Here is a 16,128-nt window from a genome sequence, read left to right on the forward strand (position 1 = left end):
AAACAGTTAAACCGATGACAAAAATCAAGCTCGGGTAGTGAAAGTGTCAAAAAAAGTTATTCCAATTTTGGTTAAGAAAAGTCATGGTAATTACTGGTTAGGCTAACAAGGTTTTAAAAAGGAATAGGTTGCACCATCTGTCATGCTTGCCATATTTTATGGAGTATAAGTCAGTATTTGTTTTTGTTATGTTTTGTTTTGTTGTTTTGTGTGCTTGCTCTGGGGGTTGGTAAAGTTAGACCTTACTTGTGTGAAGCATCTTGAGGTAACTTTGTTGTGATTTGGTGCTACATAAATTAAAATAAATTTAAAAACTGAAATTTTTTTGTAGTTTTGGAAGCCCTGTGACTTATACACCAAAAAATAAAATAAAGAATAAGTTATTTATATACTCTAGGACTTTCACATGACTCAAAGCACAACATGAAATAAACTCTACCACCCTGGGATGGCTACGATACATTTTGTGTAGGCCATGTTATGCTATGGAGCAGGTACAATTCACAGTGCTTCACCGTTTCCGCACAAAATGGAACAGTCATTTTTTTCTCAACATTCCACACATAATCCTGCTTTTTTCACAATGACAATGTGAAAAAAGGTTTTTGTTTGTTTGTTTCTTGTTTTAGATTTTGCAAATATATATTAAAAAAAGGAATTCAAATGTACATACATATTCACAGCCTTTGCCATGAAGCTCAACGTGAGCTCAGGTGCATCCTGCTTCCACTGATCATCTTTGAGATGTTTCTACAGCTTAGTTGGAGTTCACCTTGGATAAATTCAGTTGATTGGACGTGACTGGGAAAGGCACACACCTGTCTACATGTAAGGTCCCACAGCTGACAGTGCATGTCGGAGCACAAACCAAGCATGAAGTCAAAGGAATTGAATATAGACCTCTGAGACAGGACTGTCTTGAGACACAAATCTGGGGAAGGGTACAGAAACATTTCTGCTGCCTTGAAGGTCCAAATGTGCACAGTGGCCTCCATCATCTGTAAACAGAAGAAGTTGAGATCCACCTTTTCCTAGAGCTCACCGTCTAAACTGAGCGATTGGGGAGATGGACCTTAGTCAGAGAGGTGACCAAGAATCCCATGGTCACTCTCTCAAAGCTCCAGAATTCCTCTTTGGAGAGAGGAAAACTTTCCAGAAGGACAACCATCTCCAAAGCAATCCACCAATCAGGCCTGTATGGTAGATTGGCCAGACGTTAGTCACTCCTTAGTAAAAAGGCACCTGAAGGACTCTCAGACCATGAGAAACAAAATTCTCTGATCTGATGAGACAAAGATTGAACTCTTTGGTGTGAATGTCAGGTGTCATGTTTGGATGAAACCAGGCACCATCTCTACACTGAAGCATGGTGGTGGCAGCATGTGTGGATGTTTTTCAGTGGCAGGAACTGGGAGACTAGTCAGGATTGAGGGCAAGATGAATGCATCAATGTACAGAGACATGCTGGATGAAAACCTACTCCAGAGCGCTCTTGACCTCAGACTGGGGTGATGGTTCATCTTTCAGCAGGACAATGACCTTAAGCACACAGCCAAGATATCAAAGTAGTGGCTTCAGGACAACTTTGTGAATGTCCTTGAGTGGCCCAGCCAGAGCCAAGACCTGAATCCAATTGAACATCTCTGGAGAGATCTGAAAATGGCTGTGCACCGACGCTGACCATCCAACATGATGGAGCTTGAGAGGTGTTGCAAAGAGGAATGGACAAAACTGACCAAAGATACAGTAGGTACAACAAGCTTGTGGCATCTAACTTCTGCCAAAGTTGCATCAACAAAGTATTGAGCAAAGGGTGTGAATACTTGTGTATATGTGATTTTTTTATTTGTAATAAATTTGCAAAAGTTCCAATAAAAACTTTTTCATGTTGTCATTATGGGGTGTTGTGAGGAGAATTTTGAATGGAAAAATAAATTTACTTCATTTTGGAATAAGGCTTTAAACATACCATACATACCATACCCTTTATTTATATAGCACATTTCACAAACATAGTTTCCAAAGTGCTGTACAAAAAAAAAGAAAAAAGAAAAAACACACACAGAGGACCACACACTCACGCAGTGTTAAAAGCCAAAGCATAAAAATGGGTCTTTATACGAGACTTAAAACACTCTACAGTGGGGGCTGTTCGGATGTTAAGGGGCAAATCATTCCACAGCTGAGAGCACATGTAGATAAACAAACATGAACATAACAAAATGTGTAAAAGGTGATGTGCTGTGAATACTTTCCAACTGCAAGTGAGTGGATAACGAACTGGTCTGCCTGGGTTTGAATCCCGCTCACAGTTCCTATCTGTGTCCTTGGACAAGACACTCAATCTTCATTGTACCAGTCCAGCTAGCTGTAAATGTGTACCGGCCATGGCTGGGGTAGTAACCTGACTTTGACTGGTGTCCTGTCCAGAGGAAATCATAAACATTCTCACTTGATGTTGCAGAATCTGGAGATAAACACCAGTACCAACAGGCCTCAGGACCTACATCAGGCTTTACTTCTAATTCTGCTTCAGGGTATACTGAGGCTGGATTGTAGGTGTTATTTGATCCCCTAACGTAGTACAGATTATGTCAAAATTGGCTTTGGATGGATGGATGAGCTAAGGCTGAAAACTGTTTCATCTCCAGGCTTCTTCTTCTATGCTGTCTAGTAGTGTATGTAGCACTGGAGCAATGGAGACAAGCGTGTAGATGTAAAAAATCCTTTTATTGCTCTCTAGTTTATCTTCACCAAAACATGTTGGTCTATGTGCCCTCTGTTGAGTGCTGGTCTGGTTTAAAGTTACATCAAAGCACTGCTTGCTGCCATCAAAATCCAGATGAAGCTGATGTCTCATCACCTTGGAGTCATGGTAACAGCTTCCCTGAGGAGCTGGGTTTCTTCTTGTGTTGTGTGTCTTGTTAATCCTGGTGAGCTTTGTGGAACCCCATAAAATCAATGCTGTGGATGATTTTGTGAAGATTGCTGAGCTGACTGTGTGAGACATCTCATTATGTCCTCGCTCTCTTTGGTATTCTGTGCATCATGCTGTGCCATGCAGTCATATGGGTTTTAAACCCAGGGTGAGAGCAGGTGCAGCTGTCGTCCAAATGCGCTGGAGAGGAAACAAACACAAACATGCCTTATCCTGCCTTGAAGTGTCCCTCGTCCCCGTGGAGCCATGCTGTGCCATCACTCTGCTCGCACGGCAGCCAGCGCTGCTGCCACCTCCGGTGCTTCCTGCACAGCCATGAGTCCTCGCAGCCAGCTGGAGCACAGCTTCATGCCATGATAGCTTCATGCGACTTCCAGGGAGGCCAGGGGAAGAAGCCTCCATGACTGTTTGGGTGGATCGCGGGTTTGCTAACAAGTGGTCGGTTTGATTAAACTCAGCAAGAAATGCACATCTTCAGTATGAGAGCGTTCAGCTTTGATCATCTAAAATCGGCAGCACTCATCAGTCTTTTAATAAGAAGCTGCATCCAGCACACTGAGTGCACACGGTGGTTTTATCACATCGCTTGATGGATTATTTCTGTTTGTCAGGCGTCATGTCATTTTTGGGAATACAGTATTAAGTGCAGAGGACAAATTTCACTGTATGTATATATGTACAATGGCAAAGACTCTGTTCTATTCTGCCCTTCTGCCTTGTTACTGTTTTGTATGAATTTTCATACGGGAGTAAGACAGTTGAACCAAATTAAATAAAAAAAAATGTCAGTTTTTTTTGCCTGTACAGAAAGCAAGCAGTTCACAGAATAACATCCAGCTGACGGCAGCACATGTCACACACACACACACACACACACACACACACACACACACACACACTGAGCATGTGGACGTACATAACGTGTCACTTCTTTTAAAATGCAGAATGCCAGGTTGTGAAATTAAGTTAGAAGACGATTGTCTTTGGAGTTTGCCATCTGCTTTGCAGGGTTTCTCATGATGTCAGCTGTTGCTTTCTGATGCTACCGACTCAAATATTACACATTTTAAAAAGCAACATTTTGATTATATTTTTACACACACATTAATTTTAATTTGCACACATTTATTTGTAAATTGGATTATTGACGAGTCCGGTAATTACTCACTTTATGAACTTCACATATAAATATCATTTCATAGATGGTACATAATTATGTTTTCATTAAGCCAATAATTCTTACGCATTGATTTTTTTTTTTTAAATTACCTCTGCGGAGGAGGTGATGATTTCACCTGTGCCTGCTGTTTTTTCAATATTTCAGACCAGTGTGTCTAATATGTGATGGATTTATCAGGAAGTCCCTGTTAAATTACAGTTCTGGTCAGAATTAGGGCATCAACAAAGTTTACATGCAGAATCTCAAACATGGTTTGAAATACATGCAAATAAACCAATGTTGTATAATCAGAACATTTAATAAAATGTCCAAAGCTGATCAACAAAATGCTCTAATCAATAAAAAATGCAGACTTAAAATTTACCCATGACACAGTTGCTAGAAGATATGAATTTAGAGTAAATCATCACTTTTCCAGCCAGTTTTGTTGTTTTGTTGACAAGTCAGTAGATGGAGACATAAACATTTCCAGTATGTCTTGAACTTCATTTCCATCAATCTTTAACAAATACAAATCGTAGTGTGTGATAATCAGTTCAGAGGTGGCAGTTCTCAAAAACTGAGTGATCATGCAAGGAGGAGACTCATAAGGGAAGCCAACAAGACTCCCATAGCAACTCTGGAGGATTTATAGGCTTCTGCGGTTGTGATTGGAGAAATTGCACAGTGCAGCTTTTGACTGTTGCATCATAATTTATACAGGTTTATGATGGAGCAGAACAGAGAAGGATTCTGTTCTAAGAATAAAGAGCAAATTTCGACTCAATTCTCCCATGTGCCTTCCGGTAAACTGGAGCTGAAATTTTGTATTTTGTTTTTAGAAAATTCTGTCAACCTCATGAACCACCTGACCTACTTTTTGGGCCTGCGTATGGTTAAAACTGTTACTGTTTCTATCTGAGGCCACATATTAAAAAAAAAAAAAAAGAGGAAGGGGTCCAGAATAATAGAGTAGGAAGCCCTGGAGCATTCCTCAGGTCCATAACCCTCCCAATCCACCAAATACTGGAAACCCCAACCCTGAGTGTGACCATACTGTTTTCTGAATTGTGTTCAATTTTGGATTTACCTTGAGGTGCAGCCTGTTTGACCAAGACTGGTATCTGTCAAAAATGAGACCCAGAGAGGTGGACTCAAGTGCAAGAGGCAGTTGAATAAAAGTTTATTTATGAAGAGGATTTTGCTGCTGATCACCAGAGTCCATGCTGAGGCATAGACGGAGGAGGCACCGTGTTCCCAAGGGAGGTCAGCAGCACAGCAGCCAGGTCCAGGCGGAGCCTTTGGTGCTAGTGTTGGAAGAAAATGGAAAAAAAACAAAAAAACAAGGAGTGACAGGGTTACAAAACTAAAAAACTGACTGAAAAACTGTGGGAGACAAAGTTCTACAGAGTTTTAGGCCACATTACCACACAGAGGACTGCAAGAATATATTGATGATGGAGTGAAGACCCAGGGAGGAGATACAGTGACTGATTGCAGATGGTGTAGCTGCCACAAATGTGTCCAATAATCAGCTCCACTGGCAAAAGGGGGGAAGGGAGAAAGGACACAGCCACAGAGCCCAATCACAACACAACAGCACCAACACCCCACAATAAACGATAAAAGACTTACGATAAAATGATAAAAGAAGAGGAAGGGGTCCAGAATAATAGAGTAGGAAACCCTGGAGCATTTCTCGGGTCCATAACCCTCCCAATCCACCAAATACTGGAAACCCCAACCCTGACAGTGCCCATTCAGCAACCGATTGACAAGATGTGTACTCCAAGGAACCTGAAGCGCTCTACCCTCCTCTCCTCCTCTCCATTGTTGCAGAGGGCAGAGTACATGGTTCATTTAAAGTTAATAAAATCCACACTCAGTTCCTTGGTTTTAGTAATGGACAAGTCCAGCTTATTATTGTAGCACCAGTTGGTCGATTGCTGGACCTCCTCCCTGCAGGCCAGAGGTCTCAAACTGAAAGTGAGGAACCTTGGGGTAATTTTTGATCCTTCGTTGTCCTTTGGCCTCCATATTAGAAATATTACTAGGACTGCTTTCTTCCACCTGCGAAATATAGCGAAGATTCATCCCATCCTGTCTATGGCTGATGCTGAGACCCTGATCCATGCGTTCATCTCTTCTAGATTGGACTACTGCAATGTTCTATTTTCTGGTTTACCGCAGTCTAGCATTAGGGGTCTCCAATTGGTTCAGAATGCTGCAGCCAGACTTTTGACACGAAGCATAATGTTTGACCACATTACACCCATTTTGGCGTCTCTTCACTGGCTTCCTGTCCCAGTGAGATCAGATTTTAAAGTTCTGCTACTAACCTATAAAATTATTCATGGACTGGCACCTCCCTACCTAGCTGACCTAATTAAACCTTACGTACCGGCCCGGGCTTTGCGTTCTCAGGGTGCAGGACTACTTTGTGTCCCTAAGGTGAATAAGAAGTCTGCGGGTCACAGAGCTTTCTCTTATCATGCCCCTGTTCTGTGGAATGATCTCCCTGCGTCAATAAAACAATCAGATTCTGTGGAGACTTTCAAGTCCAGACTTAAGACGCACTTATGTTCCCTTTCATATGGCTAGCATACTGGTACAGTTTTGTTTTACACTTTTTACTCTTTTAATTCATGTTATTAGTAATTGAAGTGGGCCGCAGCCTCAACTTCACCTAAATTCTGGGTCTTTTAATGAAGTTTAGAGCTAGCGGCCAGCGATCACCTTAGTATTTCTTCTGTTTTTCTTGTTGATTAATGCTGGCAAATTATACAGTATTTTTTGTCTTTCTGATGCCTGATTCTGTTTTTTCTCTGTTTAAGGTGCAGCTCCATCCAGAGATGGGAGTTGTGTTTGTGTTGGCGATCCTCCTGTCCTGTGCACCAACAGAAATTCTTGTATATTCATCTGTGAATTGTTCTGTGAATTATTTCTGTAATTTATGTTTGTAGCATGGCCCAAGCAGAGGGTCACCCCTTTGAGTCTGGTCTGCTTGAGGTTTCTTCCTCAGAGGGAGTTTTTCCTTACCACTGTTGCTCTGGGGGTTAGTAAGGTTAGACCTTACCTGTGTGAAGCGCCTTGAGGCAACTCTGTTGTGATTTGGTGCTATATAAAGGAAATAAATTGAAATTCCAGAAAGGGCCAAGAGGGTGCAGGTTTTCTTTGCAACCACCCACTCCACCAGGTGATTTCACTGATTAACTGATTCTATCTGCTCAAAATGATGTTAATCAGTGAAATCATCTGGTGGAGTGGCCGTAGGCTGACTCGTTGTCCATTATGAGTCCCACTACAGTGGTGTCATAAGGAAACTTGACGACAGTGTTAGTGGAGTAAATGGGGGAGCAGTCATGGGTGAAGATTGAGTAAAGGAGGGGGCTGAGGACGCACCCCTGTGGTGTTCCTCTGTTCAGGGTGAGAGTGGAGGATGTGCAGTCTCCCACACTGACGCTCTGGGGTCTGTTGCTTAGGAGGTCCAGTATCCATGCAGATAATGAGCTGCCGAAATGCAGGTGTCTCAGTTTTCCAACAAGATTTTGGGGGATGACGATGTTAAAGGCTGAGCTAAAGTCCACAAACAGCATCCTTACACAGATGGCATTTTGGTCCAAATGGGTAAGGGCTGTGTGGAGTGCTCCAATGACTCCATCTTCTGTTGACTGTTTGCTCGATATGCAAACTGGTGTTGGTCTAGGTCAGCAGACATAGTAGATTTGACGTGACAAATAAATTGGGTGATGAAAAGAATTGGTTTTGAAAAGCATCACTGTTTTCAAGTGAATTCAAAAAGTACAAGAGGTACTAAACTTTAAACATTTACAGTGATGGCTCTGAATGTCACAAAAGGTCTTTTACCATACGGATCACCTGACTTGAGTTGGTTTTGCATCATTTTCTTATACTCCCACACACTGATGTGACTTTTGGCAAATGCTGACATTTAAACTCCTCTAGTGCTTTATTGATTTTAGAAGCTTGACGGGTCCTTCTCAACACAATCACACAAAAGTCACATATGTTGCTTCTTTCTGTGAGAAGGTTGAGATGTAATTTTTCAAATGCTGCTACTTTACTAAACTACTTTATTAAACCCAGAACATTTTGCAACCTACCTGATTGTAACAGCATGTGTTTGCCACTCCTGCAACAACTTGAAGGTTTGACTCTGAAAAATAACTATTTTATGAGTAACATTATTTACAAGGGAGACAAAAAAAAGCAAATTAAGGTCAAAACACAGCATAGAGTGTGTGATTAAATGCAGGCAAGCCCATTTATTGATAAAATACTAAATTTCCAATAATGACTGACTCAGTGTTATACAGTACGAGGTCTATTAGAAAAGTATCCGACCTTATTATTCTGTTGGAAGCCTTAAGGACAAGTTGGAACATGCCCTGCTGTTAAACAATTTCTCAGATACTCACTCAACTGAAAGCCACCAAAAGCCGCCTGGATTTTACAAATGGTTATCAACACGGAGGTGTTTTTCCTGTGGCGGGCGCGCTGCGCCGGCTGCGAGCCGATGTGCCAATCCGTCCACACGTCTTTCATTAAAAAAATCTCCTTTAACAGTGGAATGTCCGGATAAACTGCTGATTCCAACCTCTTCTGAAAGTTCTCTGTTCTCTCATGATGTCCTGGGTCAACAGAGGCTTAAATTTGGAGGTTTTCAGCTTGAAACAGGATGACGACGTTGCCTCAGAGCGCTGCGCGACGTCCCGCTCCGTGGGAAGTCCTTACAGCGATAGAAACAATCCAAAATCTCTCATCAGCCGTTAAAATTTTCACCGAAAACCAGCTTAATTTCTCGAATGGTATCCACTCGGATGTGCCTCACAGTTTTCGAAAAAATTTTGATGAAGCACAGCGCCAGTCTCTCAGCAACTTCTCAGACAATGAAAATCCGATGAGGGGGCTGGACCACTCCTCCCACAAGGCGTGCTCACAGGCGAATGACGTCAACGAAAGGCGTGGAAAAACTCACGCATGCGCACGAAGGTTCAAGCTTGGCTGACGAAAAAAACATATGAATCAAACCCATATAGTTTTTTAAAAAAATAAAACGGTCGGTTTCTTTTCTAATAGACCTCGTATATTATGAAGTCAGTATACTGTATGGCACTATCATATGTCCAAAAATACTATATAAATGTAACACTTGTTTCCCATTTTTTAAGAACTGAAGTTGAAAAATTGGGTCAAGAGACTGGAAAGTCTGTTGGACAAAGAAATACGAATTATGGGGAAAGCGGCATTCATGATTCAATTCAATTCCATTCATTTATATTAAACTCCGCAGGGCTCTTCACAAGGGTCAGGTTTATCAACCTTATCAACACACCTGAACTAGCACATAGGCAACAGGGATAAAGAAAAACTCCTTCTGATCTTTTTCTTCTTTTTTTGATGAAGAAACCTCAAGCAGAACATACTCAGAGGGGTGGCAAACTGCTTAGGCCAAACTAACAATAACAAGAAGCAAATAAACAAAGTACAAAAATTATCAAACATGCAAATTAAGAACAGAACAAAAGTCAGATTATTTTTCATTCTAATTGTCAAGAAAAAGAGCTCTAAGATTATATGAGTTTTCCTTGGTACAGTCATGAAAGGACATGAATGAGAGGCAGGATGCTCTCATCATGTCCACATCTACTGGTCCGGAGTGTCCAGCCAGCCTCGCGAGCATGTCCGGTCTGACACGTGTCTTGTGGATGGCGTGCCGCAGAACTAACACTGTGTCATGTGGAACAGAGCTCACGTGGGTTTCGTGACGGTCAAATCGCCCACTGCATGTTATGATCTGATGGTCTGTTTCAACCTGGGGGCAGCCTGTCAATGTGCGCTCACTCACTGCAGCCTGGTGTGAAAAGGACAACATAGAATCAAAAATGACCCCAAGATTCCTCACTTTGTCAGTGTGATGTATGACACATAAGCCTAGGCTAAGCATTAAAGTGGTCAGATTGATGATGATGTCTCACTCGACCAAGAATCATCATTTCAGTCTTATCAGAGTTTAAAAGTACAACCCCTGGCAAAAATTATGGAATCAACGGCCTCGGAGGATGTTCATTCAGTTGTTTAATTTTGTAGAAAAAAAGCAGATCACAGACATGACACAAAACTAAAGTCATTTCAAATGGCAACTTTCTGGCTTTAAGAAACACTATAAGAAATCAAGAAAAAAAAGTTTGATAATCCTCTCCTTTGTTTCAATTGACATATCTCGTGTTGGAGCCATGATTCATGTCAGTCCACTTGGTGCAACAGCTCTCCAAGGTGTGATCACTCCTTTTTAGATGCAGACTAACGAGCAGATCTGATATGATGCAGGTGTTAGTTTTGGGGATGAAAATTTACAGGGTGATTCCATAATTTTTTCCTCAGAATTGAGTGATTCCATATTTTTTTCCTCTGCTTGGTCTAAAAAAGTAACCATTACTGACTGCCACAATCTTTTTTTCTTGATTTCTTATAGTGTTTCTTAAAGCCAGAAAGTTGCCATTTGAAATGACTTTAGTTTTGTGTCATGTCTGTGATCTGCTTTTTTTCTACAAAATTAAACAACTGAATGAATATCCTCTGAGGCCGGTGATTCCATAATTTTTACCAGGGGTTGTAGGTAGTTGCTAGACATCCAGCTTCTCACTGATGCAAGGCAATCTTCTAAGGATTTTATGTGGATGAGAGTACCAGCAGTTATCACACTCAGACTCAGACTCACTTTTATTGTCACTCAACCCTTAGAGGCAGAACAAAATGCAGTTTCTCCAGATCTTGGTGTAGTTAACTGGGACAATTTTTTTTAACCTAACCTATTGTATAAACTTTTGCAGTATAAACTTTTGCAATGTACAATATGCGCACCCCTGTGGCCATAGAATATATATACAAGGCACAGGGTCGGCAGCAGCAGCATCGTTAGAGTATTAAGAAGGTGACAATGTGCATGTCACAGTTTGGTGATGGATGTTGAACTGTTCAACAGTCTGACAGCATTCGGGTAGAAGGTGTTTTTCAGTCTGGATGTTTTTGCCCGGATGCTGCACAGCCTCCTTCCAGAGGGAAGGAGGGGTGTATCATCAGCATAGCAGTAAAAGGTAATCCAAAAATGCCGCAATATGTGCCCAAGGGGTGCTATCTAAAGGGAGAAAAGCAGGGGGCCTAAGACGGACCCCTGTGGAACCCCAAGTTTCATGTCACTAAGGTTAGAGGTAGTGTTATTGTACAAAACACTGTGAGAACGACTGGTCAGGTATGATGCCAACCATGCAAGGGCACTCCCAGTAATCCCAATATGATTCTCCAGCCTATCAAGTAGAATATGATGATCCATGGTATCAAATGCAGCACTGAGATCTAACAGCACCAGAACTGTAGTGGTGTCAGAATCCATTGCAAGCAGTAGATCATTTACCACTTTAGTGAGAGTTGTCTCTGTCTCTGTTGAGCTGTCTCTTAGCGGACTGCAGTGGGTCAAAGAGATTATTCTCAGTAAGGTGGTCCATGAGCTGCCGTGAAACCACTTTTTCCGGAATTTTAGAGCTAAATGATAGATTTGATATCGGCCTATAGTTTTTCAATACACTCGAGTCAAGATTAGATTTCTTAAGTAATGGTTTAATTACTGCAGATTTGAAACATTTAGGAACAGATCCAGAAATTAATGACATATTAATAATTTCCAGCACAGTCGGCCCAAGAGTGGGCCACAGATCCTTAACAGTTTTGTTGGTATAGGTTCTAACAAGCAGTTTGTGCTTTTTGTAGACGTTATGAGTTTTGTCAGCACACCTAGTGAGATGCTATCAAATTCTGTAAATCTAGGTAATACCTCAGTAATGGCTCCCACCTCAATAGCAGAGTGTAGTAGCTGGATTAAACCATGCTGGGATATGTTTAACCTAATGTCTTCTATTTTCTTCTCAAAGTACTCCAGGAAATGTTGTGCTGTAAAAGGAAAGTGAACTACAGGCAGTTGTCCATGAATAAGTGTTGCCACCGTGTCAAACAAGAACTTTGAGTTATGCTTGTTATTGTTGATCAAATCAGAGTAATAGGTCCACTTTGTAGCCAGAAGTGCATTCTTATAGTCTAAGATAGCATCACACCACGCAAGGTGGAATACTTCTAATTTTAAACTACGCCATTTCTGTTCTAGACCTCTGGCCTTATGCTTGAGGTCACGCAGGTAATCATTGAACTGACAGGTGACTGTGTTTTGGAGGGCATGGTTTTAATATAGGTGGCGGCGTAATCATATCGAGTGTAGTTATGAGCGCTGAGTTTAAACTATCCACAAGACTGTCTACTGATTGGGCATTTGCCAAACGTGAAGCTAAGATATCAGGCAGTGTAGCTTCGTAGTTGAGGAGTTGATGTATCACTGTAGTGATAAATAAGATTGTTGTTCCACTAACCATGGCTGCAAAACTGTAAACCTAATAAGTGAGTGATCAGAGACCACCGAGGCGTGATGTCAGTATTCGTGACAGCAATGCCACATGCGAGAACCAAATCCAGGGTATTTCCACTACTGTGCATTGAGTCCTGAATGCATTGCTGAAATCCTAATGCATCCACAATTTCCATAAATGATTTGCAGAGGGGATCAGATATTATCTGCACTCATTGACAAGTTAGAGATAAACTCACCAAATACATCTAACAAGTCAGAGTATGGGCCGAGGGGGCCTATATACAGTGACAAAGTTGTAATACAGCTGATTTTTATTCTTCTGACCTTGGCATCGTGGGCAGAGTGGAGAATCAGATGCTCAACAAGTTATATTTGTGACCCCCCCCCCCCCCCCCCCCCAACAGCTAATAAGCTCAACCTAGATTTATAAATAAGAGCAACACCCCCGCCTTGTTTCACATCACGAGGGACATGACTAAATGTGTACGCCAGTGGGCAGACCTCATTTAAGGGGAGGACAGCTCCCCAGGTTTCACATAACTCATAAGCCAGGTTTCACATAACCCAATCATATCTAAGTGATGATCTATTAATCAACAATGCAGATCATTAATCAACAATGCAGATGTTTCTGTATAGGCTCTCATTTGTCCAGGTGGTTTCCATAGTAGAGAAGCTTGAATCTTTGACTGGACTGGGTTGCTTGACGCGAGGACGTTTCGCTTCAAATGTCTTGACTCTTGTAGAGAAGAATTTCTTCTCTACAAGAGTCAAGACAGAAGTCAGACTACCAGAGCAAGAATTTTAGCTGAGGAGGCTTCTGTGATTTGAAGCGAAACGTCCTTGCATCAAGCAACCCAGTCCAGTCGAAGATTCAAGCTTCTCTACAACAATGCAGATCATTAATCAACAATGATTTTGAGGACAGTGATCTTATGTTAATGAGACCCAGACTAAGGACCGCAGTGGGGTTGACAGTTGGACTGTTTGGGCTTAGGGGTGGTTCCAGAGTAGCATATATAAGATCCCTGAAGTAGGTTTAGGTTTGAGACATTCAATGTGGGTTGTAGGTTAGCAGACACAAAATCTTTAATATTGCTGGAACAACCACTACAGTAATGGGTATTTAGTTTGCAAAGCATAGCCCTGTATGATTTTTATGAACACGACTATGGAAAGAGGCCTGCTTTTGGGAAGCTTTTTGGAATCCTTATGATCACACAAATAGTGTTATATAGTTTTCAACGTGATTGGAACATTTTTAAATTTTTAATTTGGTTATCTGCTGCACTAACTCACTTACTTCCTGACTTACTGACTCACTCTCGTGTTTCTCACTAACTCACTCAAAACAGCAACTCTTCAGTTGCTGTTTTGGGTCTATGTTTGAAAATTTTTTTTGTACATATCAGATTTTCTTGTAAATGACAGATAAAGGACATTCTATGTGTTTGTTCTGCAATTATGCAGTTTAAAATATTTGCATTATGTTGTGAAGGTTTTTCCTCCAAACGTCACATTATATCCAGTTTCATGTCAACAAATACAGCTTTGAATGACTTCTATCACCTTATCAGGGATTTAATTGTCTGTTTTATGTGTAATATAAATTTTTAGTGTTTTTGTGCACGCCAAAATGCCAGTTGGAGGTACAGCAGATTCGGTTCTGTTTGGTGTTTTCAGATGTGAATTCCAGGGTCCAGCAGACTCTAAATGTGATTCATTTTAAAGTGGTGTTCCTTCTGTCAGGAAGACTAAGACTCAGACGTCATTGCACCTCTGAGCCCTCCACCCCGACTCAGGCCTCCATTATTATTTCATGAAAGTGAGCATGTAGAGCTTTGGATGTCAATTGAAGTCATGTTTTTCTTCCTGTGCTTCTTTCACAGATCTGATATTTTCCTGGATTTTTAATGAGTATCCGACGTTTGTGAAGCAGGACACCCGACGTTTTATCTCCCAGGAGACGGGGAACTTGTATATCTCCAAGGTGGAGCCTTCTGATGTGGGCAACTACACCTGTGTGGTGACCAACACAGTCACAAAGACACGAGTCCAGGGCCCGCCCACTCCGTTAGTGCTGCGCAGTGATGGTGAGCAATGGTGATTTTATTTTAAAGCAAAATTATATATTTGCTTTTGGTCTATAGTTTTTCAATACACTTGGGTCAAGATTAGATTTTTTAAGTCATGGTTTAATCACTGCAGATTTGAAACATTTAGGAACAGTTTTGTTGTTCCACTAAACATGGCAGCGAAACTGTAAACCTAACGAGTGATGCAAGAGATGCAAGAGGTATGATGTCAGTATTCGCAACAGCAATACCACGTGTGAGAACCAAATCCAGAGTATTTCCACTACTGTGCGTTGAGTCCTGAATGCATCCACAATTTCCATAAAAGATTTGTAGAGGGGATCAGCAGGTTTATTTATATGAATGTTGAAGTCACCAATAATCAGAATGCTATCTGTACTAGTTGACAAGTTAGAGATGAACGCATCAAAGAATCTAAAAATCATCTAAGAATTCAGACTATTCAGCAGGGGGGGGCCTATATATAGTGACAAAATTATATGGCCGATTTTTATTCTTCTGACCTTGGCAGTACATAGCATCGTGGGCAGAGTGCAGAATCTGATGCTCAAACGAGTTATATTTGTGACCCCAACAGCTAAAAAGCTAAACCTAGATATATAAATAAGAGCAACACTCCCACCTTGTTGCACATCACAAGGGACATGATTAAATGTGTATGCCTATGGGCAGGCCTCATTTAAGGGGAAGATAGCTGTAGGTTTAAGCCAGTTTTCACATAACCCAATCATATCTAAGTGATCATCCATAATTAGACCACTAATCAACAATGATTTTGAGAACAGTGATCTTATGTTAATGAGACCCAGACTAAGGACCTCAGTGGGGTTGACAGCTGGTCTGTTTGGATTTAGGAGTGGATCCAGAGTAGTCCAGAGTGGAAGTCAGTTAAGGTTTGACACATTCCACACGGGTTGTAGGTAGCAGACACAAAATATTTGATATTGCTAGAACAGCCAACGGGCCATCCTCAATTCCAACATCATCCAATGTAGTAATGGGTATTAAGTTTGCATATCCCTCTGTGATTTTTAAGGACATGTCTATGGAAACAGGCCACAGTTTCAACTTGATGAATTTCCCTCCTTGGCAGATAAACTGCACTATCACCACAGTGGATTTTTGCACTAATTTCTCTGCTAAGCTCATGGATTCCACACCCACATTTGTCATAAGCCTTGCAGGGTCGCTAATCATCTGCTCTGTGGCCTGCTTTAAAGTCGTAATATTACCCTCCCTGTAGAACTCTATCTATGTTTGCAGACAAGATGGTGGTGCCTTCCCCAGTACTATGATGGCCGTCCAGCATCATCAAGCCATGGCAGCCCCAGAATGAAGGCCAGTTATCAATAAAAATAAAGGCTTGCTGTCTACAAAATTGTGCCAGCCACCTATTTAACGATGTCAGCCTGCTAAATGCCTTATCGTTACCCCGGGAGGGGAGGGGACCGAAGGCTATTAATCGATGCTGACACATCTTTCTGGCAAGGTCACAAGT

At 41.4% G+C, this 16,128-nt stretch overlaps 1 protein-coding gene across 1 annotated transcript in view; it reads left to right on the top strand.

Moving 5' to 3' along the window:
• LOC117507665 (contactin-4-like) overlaps window positions 1-16,128 on the top strand; it is a 641,244-nt gene that overhangs the window by 387,236 nt on the left and 237,880 nt on the right. Inside the window, 1 exon segment of the mRNA XM_034167486.1 lies at window positions 14,424-14,627. Coding sequence (XP_034023377.1) covers window positions 14,424-14,627 — 204 coding nt within the window.

The sequence above is a fragment of the Thalassophryne amazonica genome, chromosome 3 (assembly GCF_902500255.1).
Source record: "Thalassophryne amazonica chromosome 3, fThaAma1.1, whole genome shotgun sequence".
NCBI classification, from domain to species: Eukaryota; Metazoa; Chordata; class Actinopteri; order Batrachoidiformes; family Batrachoididae; genus Thalassophryne; species Thalassophryne amazonica.